Source organism: Asterias rubens, chromosome 10 (assembly GCF_902459465.1).
Source record: "Asterias rubens chromosome 10, eAstRub1.3, whole genome shotgun sequence".
Classification (NCBI taxonomy): domain Eukaryota; kingdom Metazoa; phylum Echinodermata; class Asteroidea; order Forcipulatida; family Asteriidae; genus Asterias; species Asterias rubens.
This window is the reverse complement of record NC_047071.1, coordinates 20,020,096-20,040,423: the sequence shown is the minus strand read 5'-3', so window position 1 is coordinate 20,040,423 and position 20,328 is coordinate 20,020,096. Positions and strand designations below refer to the sequence as shown.

The following is a 20,328-nucleotide window of genomic DNA, read 5'->3' as shown; positions in this document are numbered from 1 at the left end:
GTACCTTCAACTTTTTTTTCAGTGACATAGCAAGCAGGACCACTAAGCTTGTCATTTTCACTAGTCCCCACCCCCCCCCCACCGTTTTCACTATATTCCTTGAGTTCATGCTATGCTAACACTGAACTATCCAGATTGCCAACTTGGAAAGACTTTTGAATGTCCTCAGGTGTTTACAAGCGTTTGGCCAGCGGACCAGTGCTAAGGTAGAACAATTCTGAAACACAGAAAATAGAGACCAAACTCCAAACTACTGGCAACATCAGCACGTCACGCATCATCGTCTAAATCTACTTTTTCAGACATCATTATTATCTTAGTTTAATATGCCTACACGATTTCAGTGCCATACCAATAATTGATAATACATGCACTCGACCCAGTAATCCTAAATAATTCAGCGCCACTTATCCCAAATGAATAATGGGCGTAGTCCAGTAACACTTCTCCTTTACTGTTTAGCAACGTTTGGGTGTGGTTATACAGTAAATGGTGAGTGTAGTTTAGTTTAGGGCCGCTGTGCATCATTGAGCTCATAAACGCCCAATATACACAAGCCGCATCTCGCGCATGCGCACGTCGCGCCATCAACTATGCATTGTGTTACCGATGTAACGTACCGTCCTACGTGAATCAGTGATACAGGAAAAGTCATCGCCAGGCAAGTTACAAAAATGAGTGTTTCTTCCTTGGAAAGGCATAAGGTTTTGTCGACGAGCACAAGCTCTACAGCCTCAGACAGAGATTCAGAGTCGTTAATGGAGGGAGCAGTCATGACTAAATCTGGAATGAGAGTTTATAAGATCGTGTTGTTGGGACAGGGTGGTGTAGGCAAGAGTGGTGAGTTTGTTGATTGTTTTTTTCTTCTTCTTCCTTCATGTTGACCGTGTGATCACAAGGTTGGATACCGGTTGCATGCACTGATCGTCGGTGTGTAATTCTAGCATGATCAGCACAGTCGGCTCAGTAGGTAAGGCTGCAGTGCTATCATGGCTTACGTACACTCCTTCAAGAATTCAAGATAGTTGGAATTTGATCTTGAGGAAGGTTTTTTTCAGCTGGGGTTTTTCATTTTGAACTGTGTTTTTACACTGTGTTTACCAAATTGATTCCTGTTTGTAATTTTTTTCATTTTATTATGTTGCTCGAGTACCAGACTATTTCTGAATGTTGCATTGACAAACACGGTCCACATAAAAGGCTTGTATTTTCGGTAATTCGTATTTTCCACTTTCATTTTACAAAATTGTCATCCTACATTTAACATGACAACAAGTAACAAGTGTGAATTTTAGTTTTTTTTACTAGTGACTGTATTATCTGTTTCAAACTCAACGCATTTAAATTACAAAATGGACTTTGTTCGCCCATTCATTTTGTCTGTCAATTATCTGATAGTTCATCTTGATTTGATCTACTTCAGAGTGGTACCACATTTTTTTCACGATTTGTTCATGAAAGAAAACTTATAATAGGACCAGACACAGTTTGTTTAAAACCATTGTTTTTCAGCTTCCAACTCAAACAGTACAAACTTCAACAATTCATTTCAAAAACTGCCCGTACCGGGAATGTGAATGCTGATAAAAAAAATTGTAATTTTTTTTACAACTTCTGCAGTTTTTGGGTTTCATTTTGGTCAGTTGAAACATAGAGTAAACCTTGCTCTATGATTGAAATAAGCTGCATTAAAACATTTTAATCACACATGGAGGAATGGTGCAATGTTTGAGAATGAACAGTGATGATGATCACAATAGTACATCTCATTAGGACAACATTTCATATACGACCTTCAAGTAGCTAGCACAACACTTCTAGCTTACAATACAAAACAAAGTAACCTGTAAAAAAAAAAAAAAAGGGTTAGCCCTAGAAATTGTAATTTTAAGCAATTTGCTGCATATAAGGCAAGCAGCAAGCAGTTCCATGAAGTAGGGCCTAGGGCTGGAAATGACCATGGGAGGTACCTCCATCAAATTACCACCCAACCTGGACCCAGGGTCCACTAAAATGATAACCTTGTAACCTAACAAGTTCAGTGGGTCAACTTCTTTTCCTGTCACTCCTTTAACAGTGACAATACTTTTCAGCCCCCACCCAGCCACTACCCCCCCCCCCGAAAAAAATTGTTTGACTTGTGGTAGTCTTGCACAGATTTTCTCTCTAAGTTCAAGCCCTGTTCATATTTCACATGAGTTCAAATCAAACCATGCTACAGACAAGGAAGCACCATTAACTGCAATCTGTTGGATACAGAAGTTGAATTTATCTTTGGTTTCTATTACAGCGCTATTGTTTGAGGCTGCCCTAGATTTGATTCCTGGTAATCATCACAAACACTGTTTGTGAAAATGAGCTATTTCTGTAGAGTCCCTTGATTTATTATACTGCAGTGTGACTTGAACATGCAGTTTAGTAATACAGTGTAGTCAGAATGTTGTCATTATGCCAAACATACCTTTGTTGTGGTTTCAGGTTTCCAACTCAGCACAACATACAAAGTATTTTGTATTTTAGTAAATCAGATACCCCATAGAGAGCTGAGTTTCTTATTTCATAGACTTGTATTTTGTGTGGACACAGAGGACCCTGCAAAAAGGCTGCAAGGGCAGGGTTCAAAGTCAAGCACAAAGTAGGAATTTTGTTTTGTACACCCTAATTATTTTTTAATTTTAACAAAGTCATTATTTGTATTTTCTTTGAGAAATTAAAACTCCACATGCAGCAATTTTATTTGTTTTTTAAATTATTTGATTGTATTACAGGGAAGATAATCAAGAAGAAAAATATAAAAAATACCAACAGCAACAACAATATTTGAAAAAGTAAACAAAAGTATAAACATGAGCACTACACATTACACAAAGATGAGAATTGTTTAGAAATTTTCACATTAGTAGGGGACACAATTCATAGTATGTAACTTTATTTGTATTCAGATTTGGTTGAAATTAAAGCATTATATCTGTGCAGAGTCTTTCAACTTGTGCTGTAACAAAGAGTACTGTGTTAATTTCCTTTGTCACATCCAACCACAATTGCCACTTTGTTTACATTGACCTAAGTATCCATTGTGTGAGATGACTTATCCAAGCTGCCATTAGTTTCTGAAGCCATTGACCCTGTGCAGTTAGGTTGAACTTTGTTACCTTTATGGTTTGAGCTGATATGAACTGTGTTACTGTATTGGTTGATGTCTGCTGTAGTACTATGGAATGTCATGACACATGCCATGCCATGCCAGTAGAGTTACATTGTAACTTACACAGTCACTTGATACTATGCAAGAATTTACCATAGTAACATAAACACTGTACTCTAAAGTTTCACACAAAAGACAGAAGCCTTGGGTCAAAAAAATTAGCAAGTTTTTGAAAGAAAAAAATATATAAAAAAATGTTCAAGACATGCATAAACACGTTTAGCTTCATAACACATGGAAGTGAAATAATGGGAAGGTAACTGATTGCTTTTGTTATTGATTTGTGATGAGATATCATTAAAATAAACACCATCTCCTCTTTTATAGTTTTGATCAATCATCATAAACAACTTTAAAATCTCAACAAAACTGATGGTGGCATTTTAATTTTAAACTCAAATAAAAATATTTGGTGATGGACTTTGGGCATATTCACATCAGTATTATCATAATTGAAACTCAGTTTGCCATATTTCTACCTTCATGGTTTGCCCATGGTTTGCCAGAATGCCAGCCCAGTATATTTGTTTACAAAAACTCAGTTTGCCAGCCCAGTTTGTTTACAACGAGTTCCCACCACACCTCTTAGTGCAACATGTTGGGAGGTGACAGGTAAAATGTGTTTACCCTAGTCAACAGCATGTAAAGAGGAGGGTTTTGTTGTGCAACTCATGTACAAGCCAGTGATATTCACAACAGTTTCTTTGTTACCTTGTCAGCTCCACCCATGTGGATGCAGTGTATTGTGTGTGGTAACAACCCTCCATTGTAGTAGTTGGTGGCTATCAAAGAGATCTCCTATCTACAGAAACATGGTCCTCCTGTGTACAAATAATAATAATAATAATAATAATAAGACTTGTAATGCACACATATCCACCCTGCTGGGTGTTCAAGGCACAGTAAGACCAAAAACAAAACATAAACAAAAAAAAAGAAAAACAGACACAACAAAATAAGTCCTTGAAAACCTGTGACATAAGATAAGTTTTGAGAAGATAACAATTCTATTTAGGCCTATAACGACATTTTGGAGTTGTAAGGATTTCAAAAGTGTTTTTTTGTAAAAACCTTTTACTCAAATAGTGTACTTGCAGGCCTGATGCTTCATTTTCTCCTTGTTAAAGGAAGGGGCACAAAGGCAATCACCAGGGGCAACAGGACAATTGCCTCCATGAAGTATCTGGGTATTCACTTGCTATACATACTTGTACAATGTGTACTGTGCATTACTGTATGAATGCATTACAAAATTGTGTAAAAATAACAAGCTAAATTAACAACCTTGGAAATTCATGTAATGCACCTTTAAGTGCGTAAAATCACACACATTTTTTGTCACCTTTGCCACTAGTGTATATGGCACATACACGCAATGCTGCCTATTTGTGTTTGATTCGACGTGTAAATTGCTCTAATTGGTCGGTCATGGCTATGGCATGTAAATTGCTGGCTTTATTCTAGGGGAACCAGGGAGTTTAAACAGAAGAAATTTACTTACGCACTCGGCAGTTGCTATGGTAACCCAGACACTGTGTGCGTCAGTTCATTTATAAAATATTTGTTTTGTTACTGAGTGTCGGAAAGTTTGAATGGTTAATGGTTTGTGCTAAAAGGAGACAAAATACAGCTGATTTGGGCATGTAATGATGGGTATGTTGTTTAATATACATAATTTCTTTTTTACCGGAAAATATGTTCAATACATACATGTACGTCCTGAGTAAACTTTATAAAAACAATTCAGTCCATACAATGTTTTGACATTCAGACACATGCTTAGAGATGGACTCTCAGAATCTGTCTAAACAATTATCTTAAACATGTACAAATCGGCAGGCGTTGTCTTTCAGACAGGAAGTTGAAGAGGTACCGTTCCAGTCCCACTATCCATGACAAAGTGTTCAGTCTTCCAATCCAATAGAGCCCTTGACATGGGACAGTATCCGCTGCCCTGTTCGATGAGCAGGTAATACCATTCAGCACACAATCAAATGGAAAGTTTGGACTGAGTGATACAGCATGGAAAACACTGTGCATGCACTCCAGATCCTACTTGTGATGTCAATTTATACAATCCGTTAGGATGTTTATTATTGTCAATATCCTGTCATTGTTCTACAGAAAGAACAAAATACAAATTATACCAAGGACATCCTCACCCTACTGTGTGCAAAGATGTACCATCAGGCCTGGTGTACACCGTGTTTAGGAACAAGTAATAGACAAATTATATAGTCTGGAGTGGCTGACTAACCTAAAGCATGCCTAGAGCTTACACATTACATTTGTAACAGCAAATGTGAAAACAAATATTTAGTAAAATGCTTCTGTACAAAATGAATAATGGAGTTGGATAAATTCAAGCTTGCTTGCTGGTTAATTTAATGCATTCTTGGTAAAACGTTAAACATACAATGAGAAGCGATGTTGATTGAGTCCATTTCCATATGTCAAGTCAATCATGTTTTGCTGTGGTAAATTTCTTATTCTGTTTTTTCAATTAGTGCGTCCCTGTGGAAAAAATATTAATAATCCATTGTGTCTTGCAGCGTACACAGTACACTGTCTGGCTTGGCAGATGAACACAAGAGCTTTAATCACTGGATCAACCTTCATATAGTCTGATGACAGACCTGGGCATTTTATGTTCAATGTACACTTTCCCAAGCTAGCCATACACTTTACCAAGCTGGCAGAGGCCAAATTTCATGACGCTGCTTACTTTGAAACTCTGCTTGCCCATCATGTACAATGCCGGATATCAGACTTTCCTGGTTATGTAAAGTGCAGAAACTTATGGTAATTGGTGAAATGAAATTGGGCCTTGGTGAGCAACAGGGACCTGGATGTGATGTTTACCGTCGACTCTCGTTATGACAAAACTCACTTGGATTGGTCAACCACCTCTGTATAACATTGCGACAAGAGGAAGCAAAACTGAACACTGTACTAAGTAGAAAATGGGATTCTGGAGTTCAGAAAGTGGGTTTATAAAAAGCAGATAACCACTTTATAACAGTGCTCTTTCTAAAGAGGATTGACTGTCGATAATTAATAAATTGAGCTACATGCACATGTACGTGTAGCTCAACTGTTGTAAGAACGAGCTACATGTATCCGTGGTTGTGGAAAACCACACCATGACAAGAACTCAAAACACACTGAAGCTCTATGAACACTAACTGCAATTGTGCTTTGGGCATGGAGGAATCATTCCTCCATGCTTTGGGTGCTACTTGATTTTGATGACAAAATCTCCTCATGAAAAGCAGTGAGCATTTAAAAAACAATGACACGTGATTCATGAACATAATTTTTGTAATTTGTTATAATTTCAACCAACGTTTGTGACCATGCCTAATTGAATTTTTTTTATTTTTACCCAACAAGGTATTGTACAGGCTTTGTACCAATGATATGCATTCCAAGAACCTGGAGCTTCATTTGACATACATAGTACATCAAGTACATGTAGGCTTCCTTGTTCTTGGTCTTTGTACTCATAACAAATATTTCCACAGAATTTAAGGTTCTTATAATAAAAGTGCCCTTTGCAAAATGCCATCATCCCCTCAAAACTAAAGACACATGCCCTGCATGTTGTAAGGACACCGTTCTCCTGACCGAATTATTGGGTTTGAACTTCAGCATTTTAATTAAATTACGGCGCATCTGACATTTTTGGTGGCGCTGATATTGTTGATGGCACTTGGACCGCTCACAAAAGCGCTGGCCACAATTAAGACGGTGATTATTGTTTGTACTTGTATGAAATTCTCTTCCCTTTATTGCTAACGGTAACCTATAAAAGGTCAGTGATTATATTTAACCCATTTTGAGAATGTTGCACTTTAAAAACACTTTTTTAAATGTCAATGGCGTCATAAATTGTGCCTCTGTCTAACATTTCAGCAGACTGATTGGCATGTCTGTATTGAAGATGACACTTTTGGTGGTATGCAATTTACTTGTGTAAAGTTAAACTGACAATTTGGTTGTTTGTTCTTTTATTATCCTTACAGCCCTGACGCTACAATTTGTGACGCACAGTTTCCTAGAATATCACGATCCCACGATAGGTAAGACCATCTGCTTGAACTACGTCATCCCTGCATGTACTGGATACCCCGATGTGTTCATTCTCGTATCATGGTTACCAGAAATCTTGTTTACCAAATATCTAAGTGTTCATTCTATTTTGACATAGCTGCCAATGTAAGCCACAAGCTAAGTTTAATATCTGTCGTCGATTGACGTCAACACTTGTTGACAGATGTTCATAAGTGAACTCCCAGAGATATTAAGGGATTAATCGGGACAGTACACCCATGTAATTATTTCCAAGAAATTAAGCATTCTCCAGATGTGGTTTAAAAGGGGTGGGAAGAGTAAAGATGGATTAGTGTTTACACATGAAGAACATGGTACCTTCTTTAAGAATGTGTCTCATCAGTTATAAATGAACTGTTGTGCCAATTGGAGAATGGATGCAAATATTAGATACTCTGTGTTCTGTTTCATCTACATGTGTTATTGTGCATGGTATACTCCCTGTACAACAAGCTAATAATTTACTGTTTCATCTACTTGTGTTATTGTGCATGGTATACTCCCTGTACTACAAGCTAATAATTTACTGTTTCATCTACATGTGTTATTGTGAATGGTATACTCCCTGTACTACAAGCTAATAATTTACTGTTTCATCTACATGTGTTAATGTGCATGGTATACTACCTGTACTACAAGTTAATAATTTACTGTTTCATCTACTTGTGTTATTGTGCATGGTATACTCCCTGTACTACAAGCTAATAATTTACTGTTTCATCTACATGTGTTATTGTGCATGGTATACTCCCTGTACTACAAGCTAATAATTTACTAGTGGAATCATTGGGCGGCTGATACAGAGGCTGGCCCCTGAAACTGCTACAGTGCTCTGTTGATTAAACATGTATTTTCACCCAAGATCTTTGAGACTCTTTCGCTCTTTACTCAGTCATACAGTAAATATTGTTTCATGGGCTCCATTAGTGATTGTACTGGGTAGCAACTTGAGCAATTACTTGACTGCATAATGAGCAATCAAGTAATCGCATGCACATGTATATTTTTATGAGCAAGTATAATTTCCACTATACAGTAAAAGCAATAACCATTGATCAAAATCTACATGTATTTTATGTCGCTGAGAATAACGGGGCCGTGTGCATTTAGCCTGCTGGGGGGTATTGGGGTTAAACAGTAGAAAGAATCAGACCCTCTTTAATAGTGCTCTCTATTTTAATTTCATGGGTATCCTCATACCCCCTCATACCCCCCCCCCCCTTTTCACCCACCCACCCTAAGCCATTTAGCTACATGCTCTACAACCTTGCACTCTCTTGTGGTTGTAGGAGTCTGTTAGAGTCTGGCTGACGCGACTGAAATCACCTTCCTCCCTGAACAGTTCCTCTCTGGGGATTTCCCTCTAGCGACATTTTATTTTCGCCCAGTACAGTATACATGTACATCCAATTTTCCAGTTTGCAGAAATCATCTTTCAATGTTGAATTTGGTTAGTGTTTATCAAGTAGTATTTCCTCTTCAAGAAACACGTCTCAGGAATTAAATATTTTGAATCAGCCATCTTAGAGATCGATTTACTCGTCTTGTCTGGCTCAAAAACTTTGTCTTCCCCCTTTTCTTTGCTGCCTCAAAAGAGCCAGGGGCTGCACAGTTCCTGCTTAAATTCCTTCAACCAGGAAATGTATCACTGAGGAGTGACAACCATTGCCTCAGATACCCCCCCCCCTTTCTCCCCATCGCGGAAATCCGCTCAAAGTTTATGCGAAAACTTGCTCTAAAGTCGCGCCCATCCGTTTACGTCACACATTTTTCGCGTGGTCATTGCGCGTGATCTAGAGGATAAAATCTGAGATACGCTTTGTGGAGCAGATGTTGTTTGTAATCTTGAGAAAGCTACTGGTGTGTACTGTACATCCTTGAGGAGGGGAGGTTTATGATTGAAACAGGAACTTTGAAGAATAATAAAAGGAAGGATCGGGGGAGAATGAATTCAGTTCAATAGTTTGTTGCTGATAGAACTTGGACTCAAGTGTAAGAAACTTTGTCCTCATTTCATTTTGGGGTGATGCTGTTTTAGACAATTAGTCACCAATACGTGTATAATTAGAACTAGCAGCACTCATTATAAGAAAACTAGGTCACATACCACCCCCACACACACACACACACACACGTGCATTGAGTCAAGAAGGCCGAAGCCTTACCCTTTGGTTGGTTACTTTTATATAAGGAGAGATTGCTTCCACAGTACATGGCTCCAAATTCTAAGAAAGTCCCCTTGCACTTGACAAGAAAATGCCTGTGCATTACAAGGGAATTGTAACATGAAGCATCAAAGAAGCTCATATTAAGAGGAAATGGTGTAATTTAAGATTTTAGGAATATTATTAGTTTCCTTAAATTTCTGTTGAATGTTAGAGCTGAAAAGTTCATTCACTCTTTAAGGATAGTACATGAATTGCTTCTCTGAATGAAACGTTATCGCAGTTATCAAAACAATTGCCACGGATCCCTCCTACCTCCACTTCTCATTGACTTTTCTAAAATTAAACATTGAGCGCTTCGCTGAAAAACAACCAGGGAGTCGCAAGATGATCAATCGCCTAGAGTGAAAAGAAAATTGGAAAAAACATCTTAGTATTTCCCGAGCGTCTCTCCTCATGTATGCATAGTCCTGCTCCCTCTTAGGAGCATTGACGTAGTACAGTCGTATGACGACATCAAGTCATCTTGCTCAACGGCTCGTGGCTACATAGCAATATGAGATGACTCTATTAAAGTAATCAGTGTTGAGTAATTAATGGACCCTCCAAGGCTTCGTTTACATTCCAATCAGTCACATTTGGTGATGCTCCTTCATGCATCTTCTTGTTTTTCCTTCCTCCTCCCTCCTACTGTTTGATGATTAGATCAATGGCCTTCCTGCACGTAGATGGTGTAGGATGATTCCTCGCTCCGATGCAATTTACACTCCTTTAAAGTGTCTAGCAATCTCCCATCTTAGGGTATTAACCAAACATGACAGATCAAGCGATCTTCAGTCCTATAAATAGTTTTAATCAAAATGCTACCTTTATCCTGCTGAATCGAACTTAAAAACACTTTCATAGGATAAACAAGACCTATTTCAAAATAGTAATCACCTGCCTCGGAGGACAAATCCCAAATAAAATTAGTCAGTATCAACCTTTTCAGTAAAAGTGTAAGAAATACTCCCGAAGCAGTTTCCAAGATCTGATAATAAGAATACAGTCGAAGAGTTGCAGTTCCATTATAAACAGGTTAAATAAAATGTCTTGAGAAAAACATGTTTTGCACAAGACAAGATCCAGTATTCAACACATGCACCCAAGACTTGCACTCAGTTAAACAAATTTATGGCCGATCGATTCCCAGTAGTAACTCACTATCTATAGTGATGGGGTTCACACGTAAACAATATCATCTTGGCAAAGAGGAAAGAAATACAAGCCACGAAGCACATGGGGGAAAATAGGAGGGATTTGAAAGGAGATTAAACAGCCCACCTTGTCAATTTAGGGACCCAAATAAACTACATATTGTATGTATATAGATCTTAATTTAAAGCGGGGGTTGTATTGTGGGGGAGTGGTTGAAAAGGAAGTAGCTTTTCCTGATGCAAAGCTAAGGGGGAAAAAAAGGCCCAATTTCATATGGCTGCTTTTAAAAGCACAAAAAGTAGTTGGGCATGACCGAATTATGCTTACCAGAATAAGGTTGACAGCCAAACTACAATGTCTGAAGTACAATTCGTGACTGGTATCGTGGTAATTTCTGCTTAGCAGAGAAATATTAAGCAATATTTTCTGCTTAAGTAGCTCTATGAAATTGGACCAAAGTCTGCAATTGGCGCCAGGGACTAACACTCTGTGTAATGTCTATACAATTCAACCCCTTCAAAAAATTATTCTTAAAAAGCTTGTTTTATTTTAACGTTATTTTTTTTTCCTGATGCAAAGCTGCACAAACCACAACCACACTCTGCAGCTCTGGACTAACATAACACTCCATGTGATTCAACCACTTTGTAAAGTGTTCTTGAAAATGTAGTATTTGCTCTTTCTTTACAGAGGATGCATACCAGCAGCAAGCTGTTATTGATGGAGAGGTTGGACTTCTGGATATCTTAGATACAGCTGGACAGGTGAGTAACAAGCAAGAGTAATTCAAGTAGAATCTGTTCTCGCCCCAAGACTTCTTGATTTTCTTTAGAATTTGAAAGCTTCCCAAACTCAGTGTCGTGAGTCAACAGTACCCTCAACATAAAGGCACAAAAACAGGCACTTAATGTAGAACTAAGTTCATAGGCATGAAATCAATCATTCTGATTAAATAATATTCATGCACAATCGTTTAGTGAATATGACAATATCTGAAGATTCATCACTCAAATTAGAAATTTTTTTAGAAAATACTATCAATCACTCATTAATCTAAACAGGTTATTAGTGATCTTTTCAAGGAGTTTTCTACCTGGGGTTTTGGGGACGGGGGTCAAAAGGAAATTTGTAGGAGGGGTCCAATGACACCCGGATACCAAAATCAAAATTGTCCATATCCGCTAAATATGATTAACCCCCAACATCAGGACCATCATTCATTTACTTAACAATATCAGCTTCCCTTGAAATAAGTGTTCTGAGTTTGACAAGCTGATAGATCAGATCCACCTGGGTGCCCTCAAAGGTCCCTCTTTACCCCCATAGGTGAAGACAAACCTTGGGTGGTACGTGTCATATTTCAGGGTATTTAAGATTGTAAAATCATGAGACAGATGGGCTAGTGGTTATTACACATCTGCTATACATTACAGGGGTCGAGGGTTCCAATCCCACCCAGGTAGTATACATGTAAAACAGTTTCTGCAGGACAAACATTTAGTTGTTTTCCTTTTTGAAATAATTCGCTACCCCAGCCCAAAAAAAACTAGTTTAATTTTGGAATCTCTCTGTATGTTGCCAAAAATACAGATCCCTCAAAAGAATCAAATCTTGGCCCAGTTACTATTTCTACCTCCGTGCATAGAGCTACTTAAAAGCAAAAAGTAGCTAAGCACAACAAAATTATGCTAATCACAATGAGGTTACCAGGCAAAACAAAATGCTGTATCTACCATTTGTGACCGGTACCCTGCTTATTTTAGCTTAGCTGAAAATCTTAAGCATTATTTTAGCTTTTAAGCAGCCTTATGAAATTGGACCTTGCCCCTTAAAAAGGATCCATTTTCCTTGAGGACAGAGATGCTCCAGAAAAACATGTTTTGTCATAAAAATGAGAACAATGACACACGGATTCACAAAGGTACAATGGTGTTGAAGGGAGAAAACAATAACGTATGGCCATGGGAGGCACAATAGAAAATATATGCCTTTGTAAAAGCACGCCAGAAACCTCACAAATTGATACCCAACAATATCTGGGCGTCGCCATGTCAAGTGAAGTAGTAAACATGAATGTGTGACCCAAATGGCAAAACAGATGACATGTTAATGCTGTCGAAAAGCTTGTACTGTTACAGTGTGGGTTGGATTTAAATGTACTTTGTTTATAGGTGGGATATTGTTGACTTTAAAATGACCACACCCAGTATAAGTTAACAACACAATGAAAAGGCAACAGGTGTAAAAAGGGTCTTTGAGTTGTCATGAATAGTAGTTTGAAAGTTCAGGTTCAGTGGGTTTGTTTTCTATTAAAAGAAGTAGGACAGTCACTGGGCTCAATCAAATCAGCCAGGATTCAATTGGTTACCACCTAAATCCATTGATACTCAGCCAATACTCTTTTGGTGACGAACCAAACCAAGTGACTTTAGCCACAAATCATATGGTTCTCTGATTAGATAGTTAGACAATCTATTAAAAAATTGCAATTGCCAACTGTACTAATTTAGGAAGAATGCTGAAAGGGTTTAGGATGTTACTCAACGAACTCCCACAGTACTCACATTTTAATTGTTATTAACTCTACTCTCATGAAAATACACTACCTAGTACATCTACAAACTGTGCACCAAAATAAAAAAGCGTGCGTCCAAGATTCTCTCCAACCAATTCTCAATTAATGTCCCCCTTTGGGACTCTCGGGGGGTGTGGGCCATGGATGGGGGAGCACAATTTAAATATAACCACCTTATTATAAATTTGATTGCTATTTGTAACCCCCCACTGAACATGTAATTTATTCTTAATTAGCAAGTATTGGAAGTCTTCTTTTTCTACCTCCACCATTTAATGTAATAAAGTTAAATGTCTGGCCCACTACCAAGATCAAATTATTCTGTTATTGAGGAAACGCTAATAAATTAAACCGCCACTTGTTTGGCGTGTTTAATTAAGTCTAATTTGGCTGCTGTAGTCAACAAACTTTCGGAAGAACAGACAATTTTAAGACATTTACTTAAGTACGACATTGAGTATTAAATCAGTGATTCTTAGCGGAAAACAAAAGCACGTTTACATTTAGCAAAAACTAAAACTTTGCGATCTTTTGATTCCCTACAGATGTGTAAGAGGAAGGGCGGGGACAATATATTTTTGATGATAATTCTTTCTTTTTTATGGTTTGTGGCTAGTTATTTTTTTTTTTGTATGGGTTGTGGCTTGTCATAATTGATTAAGAATTGGATATAATTGATGGAGCAGAACAGCTGAGGGGGATGACCGCATTAGGGGTAGGTCCGAAGACGACTTCACGCCCCAATTAAACAGACCCGATGACAAGAACATATCAGGAAATAGCTGATTTCAAGTCTCGTAATGACACACGCAGTGCCTTGCTTGGAGACAATGCAGGAAATCGGACGGGCAAACACATTTCGCTTGATCTCAACTTCTCAACTTTTCATACATTGAAGATGTATGTAAAGTTGCATAGTCGGTACTAAGTCAAAAATAAAAGGATTTTTTGGGGGCACAAAACACGATCATATGTCATACATTGAACATGAATTTCATAGCTGCATCAAAAAAACTAGCTACTGTACACACATAATAACTTAGTATCATATGTACGGAATTGTACATCGGGGACCAATTTCATAACTGCATATAAGAACTAGCTACATCCAAAACAAGTTTAGATCACATGTTATGTACATTCTGATCCAGTGTTTACAGTTTCTGTAGTTGAAGGACACAGTACCACAATACAACTGGGCACAGTAATGGACAATGAATATTTTGTCATCACATCAATCATTCAATTGCATAGCAAGTGCAAAACAGATTGATTTCAATGGTCAAACCCTGTATAGGAATATTATACAAACATAGGGTAGGTCTGTCTAACAAACAACAATTATTGTATTGTACAGCGCAACTGGTTTGTATTGAATTCAAAGTATCACATTGTATTTGTATTGGGCGTATGAGACTTCCTATAAAACAACAACTAAGTGTGTCATGCTGAATTATAAGTGGAGTAGAGGTAGCATAATATGTAAGCCTACATGCACATGAGCCTGTATCATTCCTGGAATGTCCTATGTGAGAGGTCAAGGCCACTCTTATTTTGAAAGGTCACTTTCGTTAGAAAATCTCAAAGTCAATGGAAACATCATTTTTGGTACTTTGATTTTAAAGAGTGCAACAGGCTTGTCTTAATCTGTCCAGTCCCACTTTATTGGTAGAGCCACTGGCGGGTAGTTACAACCAATAATTATAGCAAATTGCTTGCTCAGAAGGTCACATTAAATGTTTATTTCAGACACAATGCACTGGATATTTTGTTTATTTTAGGAGGGACGAGAGGTTGCTTTTCTCCAACCAGTTGTTGGAGTTAAACCTTTGATCTCATTTACCTCCTAATAATTGTTCCCCTCTGCTAATGTAGCTGTCATCACATTTTTTTATCTTCCCTTTCTCCTTTAAATAACCCAGACCCCAACGTAATGATGCATTTCCAGGCAGATTACTGCTCCTCAATTGCTCTTCATTATTTTTTCCCTCCATCACAATCAAGAAATAAATAAGTAGATCGATGTTTTGGAGCTTATTCAATTTATGTTGATTACGGATGGATTTAGTAATCAATATCTTGATGTGATAAAAGTTCTCATTTTTTTTTCTTCCTTTGGGCCAATCTTTCTCCCGTGGGCGTGGTGACTCAGTCACAGTCATCACCAGCTACAGGGGAAGGTGATATTGAGGGTGACTCCAGGGTCAAGTTGAACATTTCAGGCTCACATAATAACACTTTAATAACTCTGGGTGGTCCCTGGGACTTTTTTTTTATTTTAAGGCTTGCAAGGACCTGGACTGTACATTAGCAAAATAAAACCAGATCTTCATGAATATTAGTCTTCAATCATGTTTTATATACATTTGATATGGAAAAGGGTGAAATATTTTTGCAAACTGCTTTGAAGCAAAACACTCTGTGGTGTAAATTGACTCATATTTTGACCAAGGCTTGATCTTTCTCAAAGGCCAAGTGGGAAAGATTTAAATCACAGAAGCCCAGAACTTTAAATGAATTTCTATACCAAAGGAATACTGTTCTGAAGTAATGTTTATTATTCATGTGATTGGAAAATTGTACGTTGTACTAGACTAAGAGTTTTTAAATAATATAGCAAGATCTACCGAATCATGTAGTATAAACCTACAAGACCAGGGGTGGATTTCACAAAGAGTTAAGACTGGTCTTATCTCGAGTTACTCATCCTAACTTAGGACTAGCCATACGTTTTTCATATCTCCTAGGACTAGTCCTAACTCTTTGTGAAATCAACTCCAGGTTACTTTACAGGATTGATCAAGATTTGATCAAGAATTCTGTGTTTTGCATTGCTGCAACCTGCAGGATGGTGTAATTTGTTCCTCTGTCACCTCAAATCAATCAGATCCCCCTCCTCCCATCCCTTTGCTCCCCGTTGCAGGTGCACTAATTCAAGTCACGATCCTGTAGTCCATCCATTAAAACATCTCTTCCTCTCCCATTACTCTTCCTTGATATACAGGCAGAGTTTACAGCAATGAGAGACCAATACATGCGTGGCGGAGAAGGATTCATCATATGCTACTCTATCACCGATAGAAGGAGCTTCCTGGAAGCTTCAGAGTTCAAGAAGGTCATTGAGCGCGTGAGGAATACTGATGAGGTCCCTGTCGTGCTCGTTGGCAACAAGTATGATCTGGAGCAACGACGTGTGGTAAGTTCAAAATCAAACAGTAGCGAACTTTTTTACCAAGCAACAGCTCAACCACAAAATGGGTTAGACTTGATCTATGGCCAGACATTCTTGACTTTTCAATCTGAAGAGATACTCATCTCGCTAAAAAATGTCCACGAGCGGAGTCAGTAATCTTGAATTTTTGGACTTTCTAAAGTGTTTTTATATTTGCTAAGTGGTGAGGTGACATGCTTGCTATGAGTCATTAGTGTCCTGCGTTGGGAAAAATGCATTAAAGTGAAAAGAGTAAATCTGAAGACTCTGTGCTATGAATTGCAAAGATGGGCAGGAAAGACACAGAGAAGAAAGCACAAGTTTGCAAAGTCTGACAGAGGTCTTAAAAGCTCCAAACACTGTTTAGAAAGATGAAAAGACTGAAGAAATAATAAATAAGTCACTTGTCGTGATCTTTTTAGTAATTCAATAATAGGATGACATTGACAGATTACAATCCACTTCAAATAATGTCAAATTTCTAAACCCCCCTTTTTTTTCTTCTTAAGGTCTCAACTGAGGAGGGCCAAGCTTTAGCAAGAGAGTTCAGCTGTCCATTCTTTGAGACATCAGCCGCATTGAGACATTTTGTCGATGATGTTTTCTACACCCTGGTACGAGAGATCCGCATGAAGGAAAAAAATGACATTCTTGCCCTGGAGAAGCGATTTAAGAAGAAGGACAAATCGATAAAACTTCAGAGCCTCGTCAGGAAAGTCTTCAGAAGAAAAAGCAGCTCAACATTATGAGATATCACAAGATATTAAGACTGATAAGAGACAGTTAAAAGCCCTGACCTCAAGTGTTTTCATCATCCAGGGTCTAGACTTTGGAAAGCAAGAGGATTGAGAAGATCTTATCCCCTCTTTCAATCTGTAAAGATGGCTTCTTGTGAATCTGATCTGTGGCACTAAAACACTGCACATGCATGTAGTTGTAGTCAACAAATAGATGGACGTATAACACCAATGACAACTGAATTCTACCTATTAAAGCAATCACAACTTTCTTCAATACTCCATTTTGTCGTGGATGAGACAGCCTTGTAGACAGTCATTTCACCAGCTCGTTCGACCATGAATACCAGATCAAACTGGTCCCAGTTCTCTTTACAGCAATCTCGAAAACTAAGCTGTATCAACACCATTCAAGAAATGTTTTGTGAAATAAAAAATCTGGCCATTTTACCAAAGAACACAAACTATTAATGCTCTGTTTTAAAAAAGACGAATGTTTATTTTATGAATTTTTAAGGGAGGGTACAACAACATGCCTTTTGCGTATGCACTACGCACAACTCTCGGCCAATGACGGGTCTACTTTGACCTCAATGAGGGAGCTGTTTGAGAGTTTTTGACACCATGTGCAAGAGTTCTATATTAGTCTTGCTGCATACTTCGACAATAACCAAAGGTCACTTTGACAAAGGTATTTTTCAGAAGCAAACTTAATAAATTGCTGTAGAATTAATTTGAAAATATTTCTTTTGCTGTCTATGGAGGCAGTTCTAATGATATCCACATAGCTGCACTTTATATTAATGTGTGCTTTACAGTATACACAAGACAAATTTAAAAAAATGTAAATACGGTGTGAATATTACTTTAAAAAGTGTTTTTATACAAGTGTGTTAGGAAATTGTGATCGTAGTCCAAACTGTTTTGACTTCGAGTTCATTCTAAAGGGTGTGGGCACAAGTCAGTGGTAATTAACCATCGCAGATTTCCATCCCTAAGCTAAGTACATCCTGAGAAGCTACTCCAACTGACAGCTTTGAAAAAACAAGAAATGAGCAAAGATTCAGAAATGGATCACCTGCCGGTTACCCATTTCCAGGTGTGAGTGGAGAAGGTGAATATCTCTCGGCTGTTATCTGGAAATGGAATAATGAAAATAGGTCACGTGTGTTTCACTAATTGGTTTCCATGCGAAGTGTCGTCAGAAGGTGTTGCGCACGTACATGTAATTTTCAGAAGGTGTCTACGCCTAAGGCATGATTGCATAAATTTTACAGTTACACAACCAAAGCTTTACACTAAGGGAATAATATGAAGCTGACGTGCAGATGTCTTGTTTTCTTTGCAAATCAGACCGAACAAAAAACTATTTTTGTTTCTTTAAACTTGCTGAGAAAAACGAGGTTTGATACAGAGTGGGTAGGATTCCGAAACCAATTTAGAAAAATAATTTTACATCAGCATACCAAAAGTAAAGTTTGTTGACCTTGACCAAGGAGAAATTGATCTAACTGCAATTTGTGTTAAAATAAACCTTACATGTGAATGCAATCTGGTTTGATCCATGTGGGCACATTCATGTAAAAGCTGTTTGCATATCGGTGCGTTCTGTGCATTACATATTCTTTACATCAAACTAATATGTACTTCAGTTAGTGCATACATGTAATGCAAACCCTCGTAGTTCAACATGAAAGTTCAGTGACAATTTAGTTGTGTCTCTGTCAGGCACAAACCCAGGCGGCATCCAGGAGACGTCAATTATATTGTGCATGTGGAATCACAAATTACCATTCTAGTCAATACTCTATGGACAAAGGTCTTTATGTCAATGTATTTTCTGGCTCTTTGACAAACACATCCCATCTTTTTGAGGTATGGTGGCCACTATAGGAGTGTATTGTTTGGTTTGTGTGTATACAGACAAATATACCCAAACCGAATACTATAGCCTAGTGTCTTAGTATTGTGTCCACCATACCTTAAAATGGCTTATTCTGATGCCATTTGCACTGTTTTTATTTCCAATACTTCACTTGCATCGCAAACCATTTTCCTAAGCATTGCACATTTATCAGTGTGTATAACTGCATGTTGCTTTATTTAATAAAGTGTGTGAGCAATTGGAAAGTCTGTTTTGTATCTTGTACAGAAAAAAGGTATATTAATATTTTCTGTCAAATAATGTGTTATATTATGTGTATAAATTTTAAGGTGTAAATTATGTCAATAATATTCAAAATGATTTTTTTATGGAAATTATTTCAATTACGGATTTTTTTTAAGTCTTAAAAATTTAAAATTGCCTCTCAATTTGAAAGTTACACTCTTGGAAATGCGTTTAGGGTTGAATTTACTTTGTAATTGTGTTACCCGTTCAATTGATCTGAATGACTATGGGATAGATATAGTATGTAAGACAACATTACACATGAATCCTTTTCATAATTTTGCATATTATTGCATATTTCTGCATCATTGTACCTACTTATGCATAAGAACAATCAGTGGGGTGTGCATTATTCATAGTAACTGTCGCTGCACAATGTTTGGCGCCCCCATGCATTGCACTCTTAGAATTCTAATGAATTCAATAATTTTATTTTATTTTCAGATGTTACTTTTGAAGAGAAAACAATAAAATCAAAATTACAATTTAATGAGAAATAATGTTGTGAGTTGGTTAAGTTTTTATTTGTTTTCATTCGTTGATATTTCGCTGTAGCAAGTTGTTAAAGGGTCTGATCACATTTTGTTTGGTCTTTTAAATGGTCTGATCACATTTTGTTTGGTCTTTTAAAGGGTCTGATCACATTTTGTTTGGTCTTTTAAAGGGTCTGATCACATTTTGTTTGGTCTTTTAAAGGGTCTGATCATATTTTGTTTGGTCTTTTAAAGGGTCTGATCACATTTTGTTTGGTCTTTTAAAGGGTGGATAACATTGGTAAGATTGGAAGTGTAAACCTTGAAAGATTTACACATAACCTACATGATTTGATTTACACATAACCTACCTGATTTGATTTACACATAACCTACCTGATTTGATTTACACATAACCTACCTGATTTGATTTACACATAACCTACCTGATTTGATTTACACATAACCTACCTGATTTGATT

The 20,328-nt window shown here is 37.5% G+C and overlaps 1 protein-coding gene across 1 annotated transcript; it reads left to right on the top strand.

The window, feature by feature from the left end:
- The first annotated feature begins 650 nt into the window (after window positions 1-650).
- On the top strand, window positions 651-18,714 carry LOC117295809 (GTP-binding protein Rit1-like). Its single transcript, XM_033778572.1, has 5 exons — window positions 651-840; window positions 7,231-7,287; window positions 11,371-11,444; window positions 16,260-16,451; window positions 16,976-18,714. The coding sequence occupies exons 1-5, from the start codon at window positions 675-677 to the stop codon at window positions 17,213-17,215; spliced, it is 729 nt and encodes a 242-aa protein (XP_033634463.1). The 5' UTR covers window positions 651-674; the 3' UTR covers window positions 17,216-18,714.
- The last annotated feature ends 1,614 nt before the right edge of the window (window positions 18,715-20,328 follow it).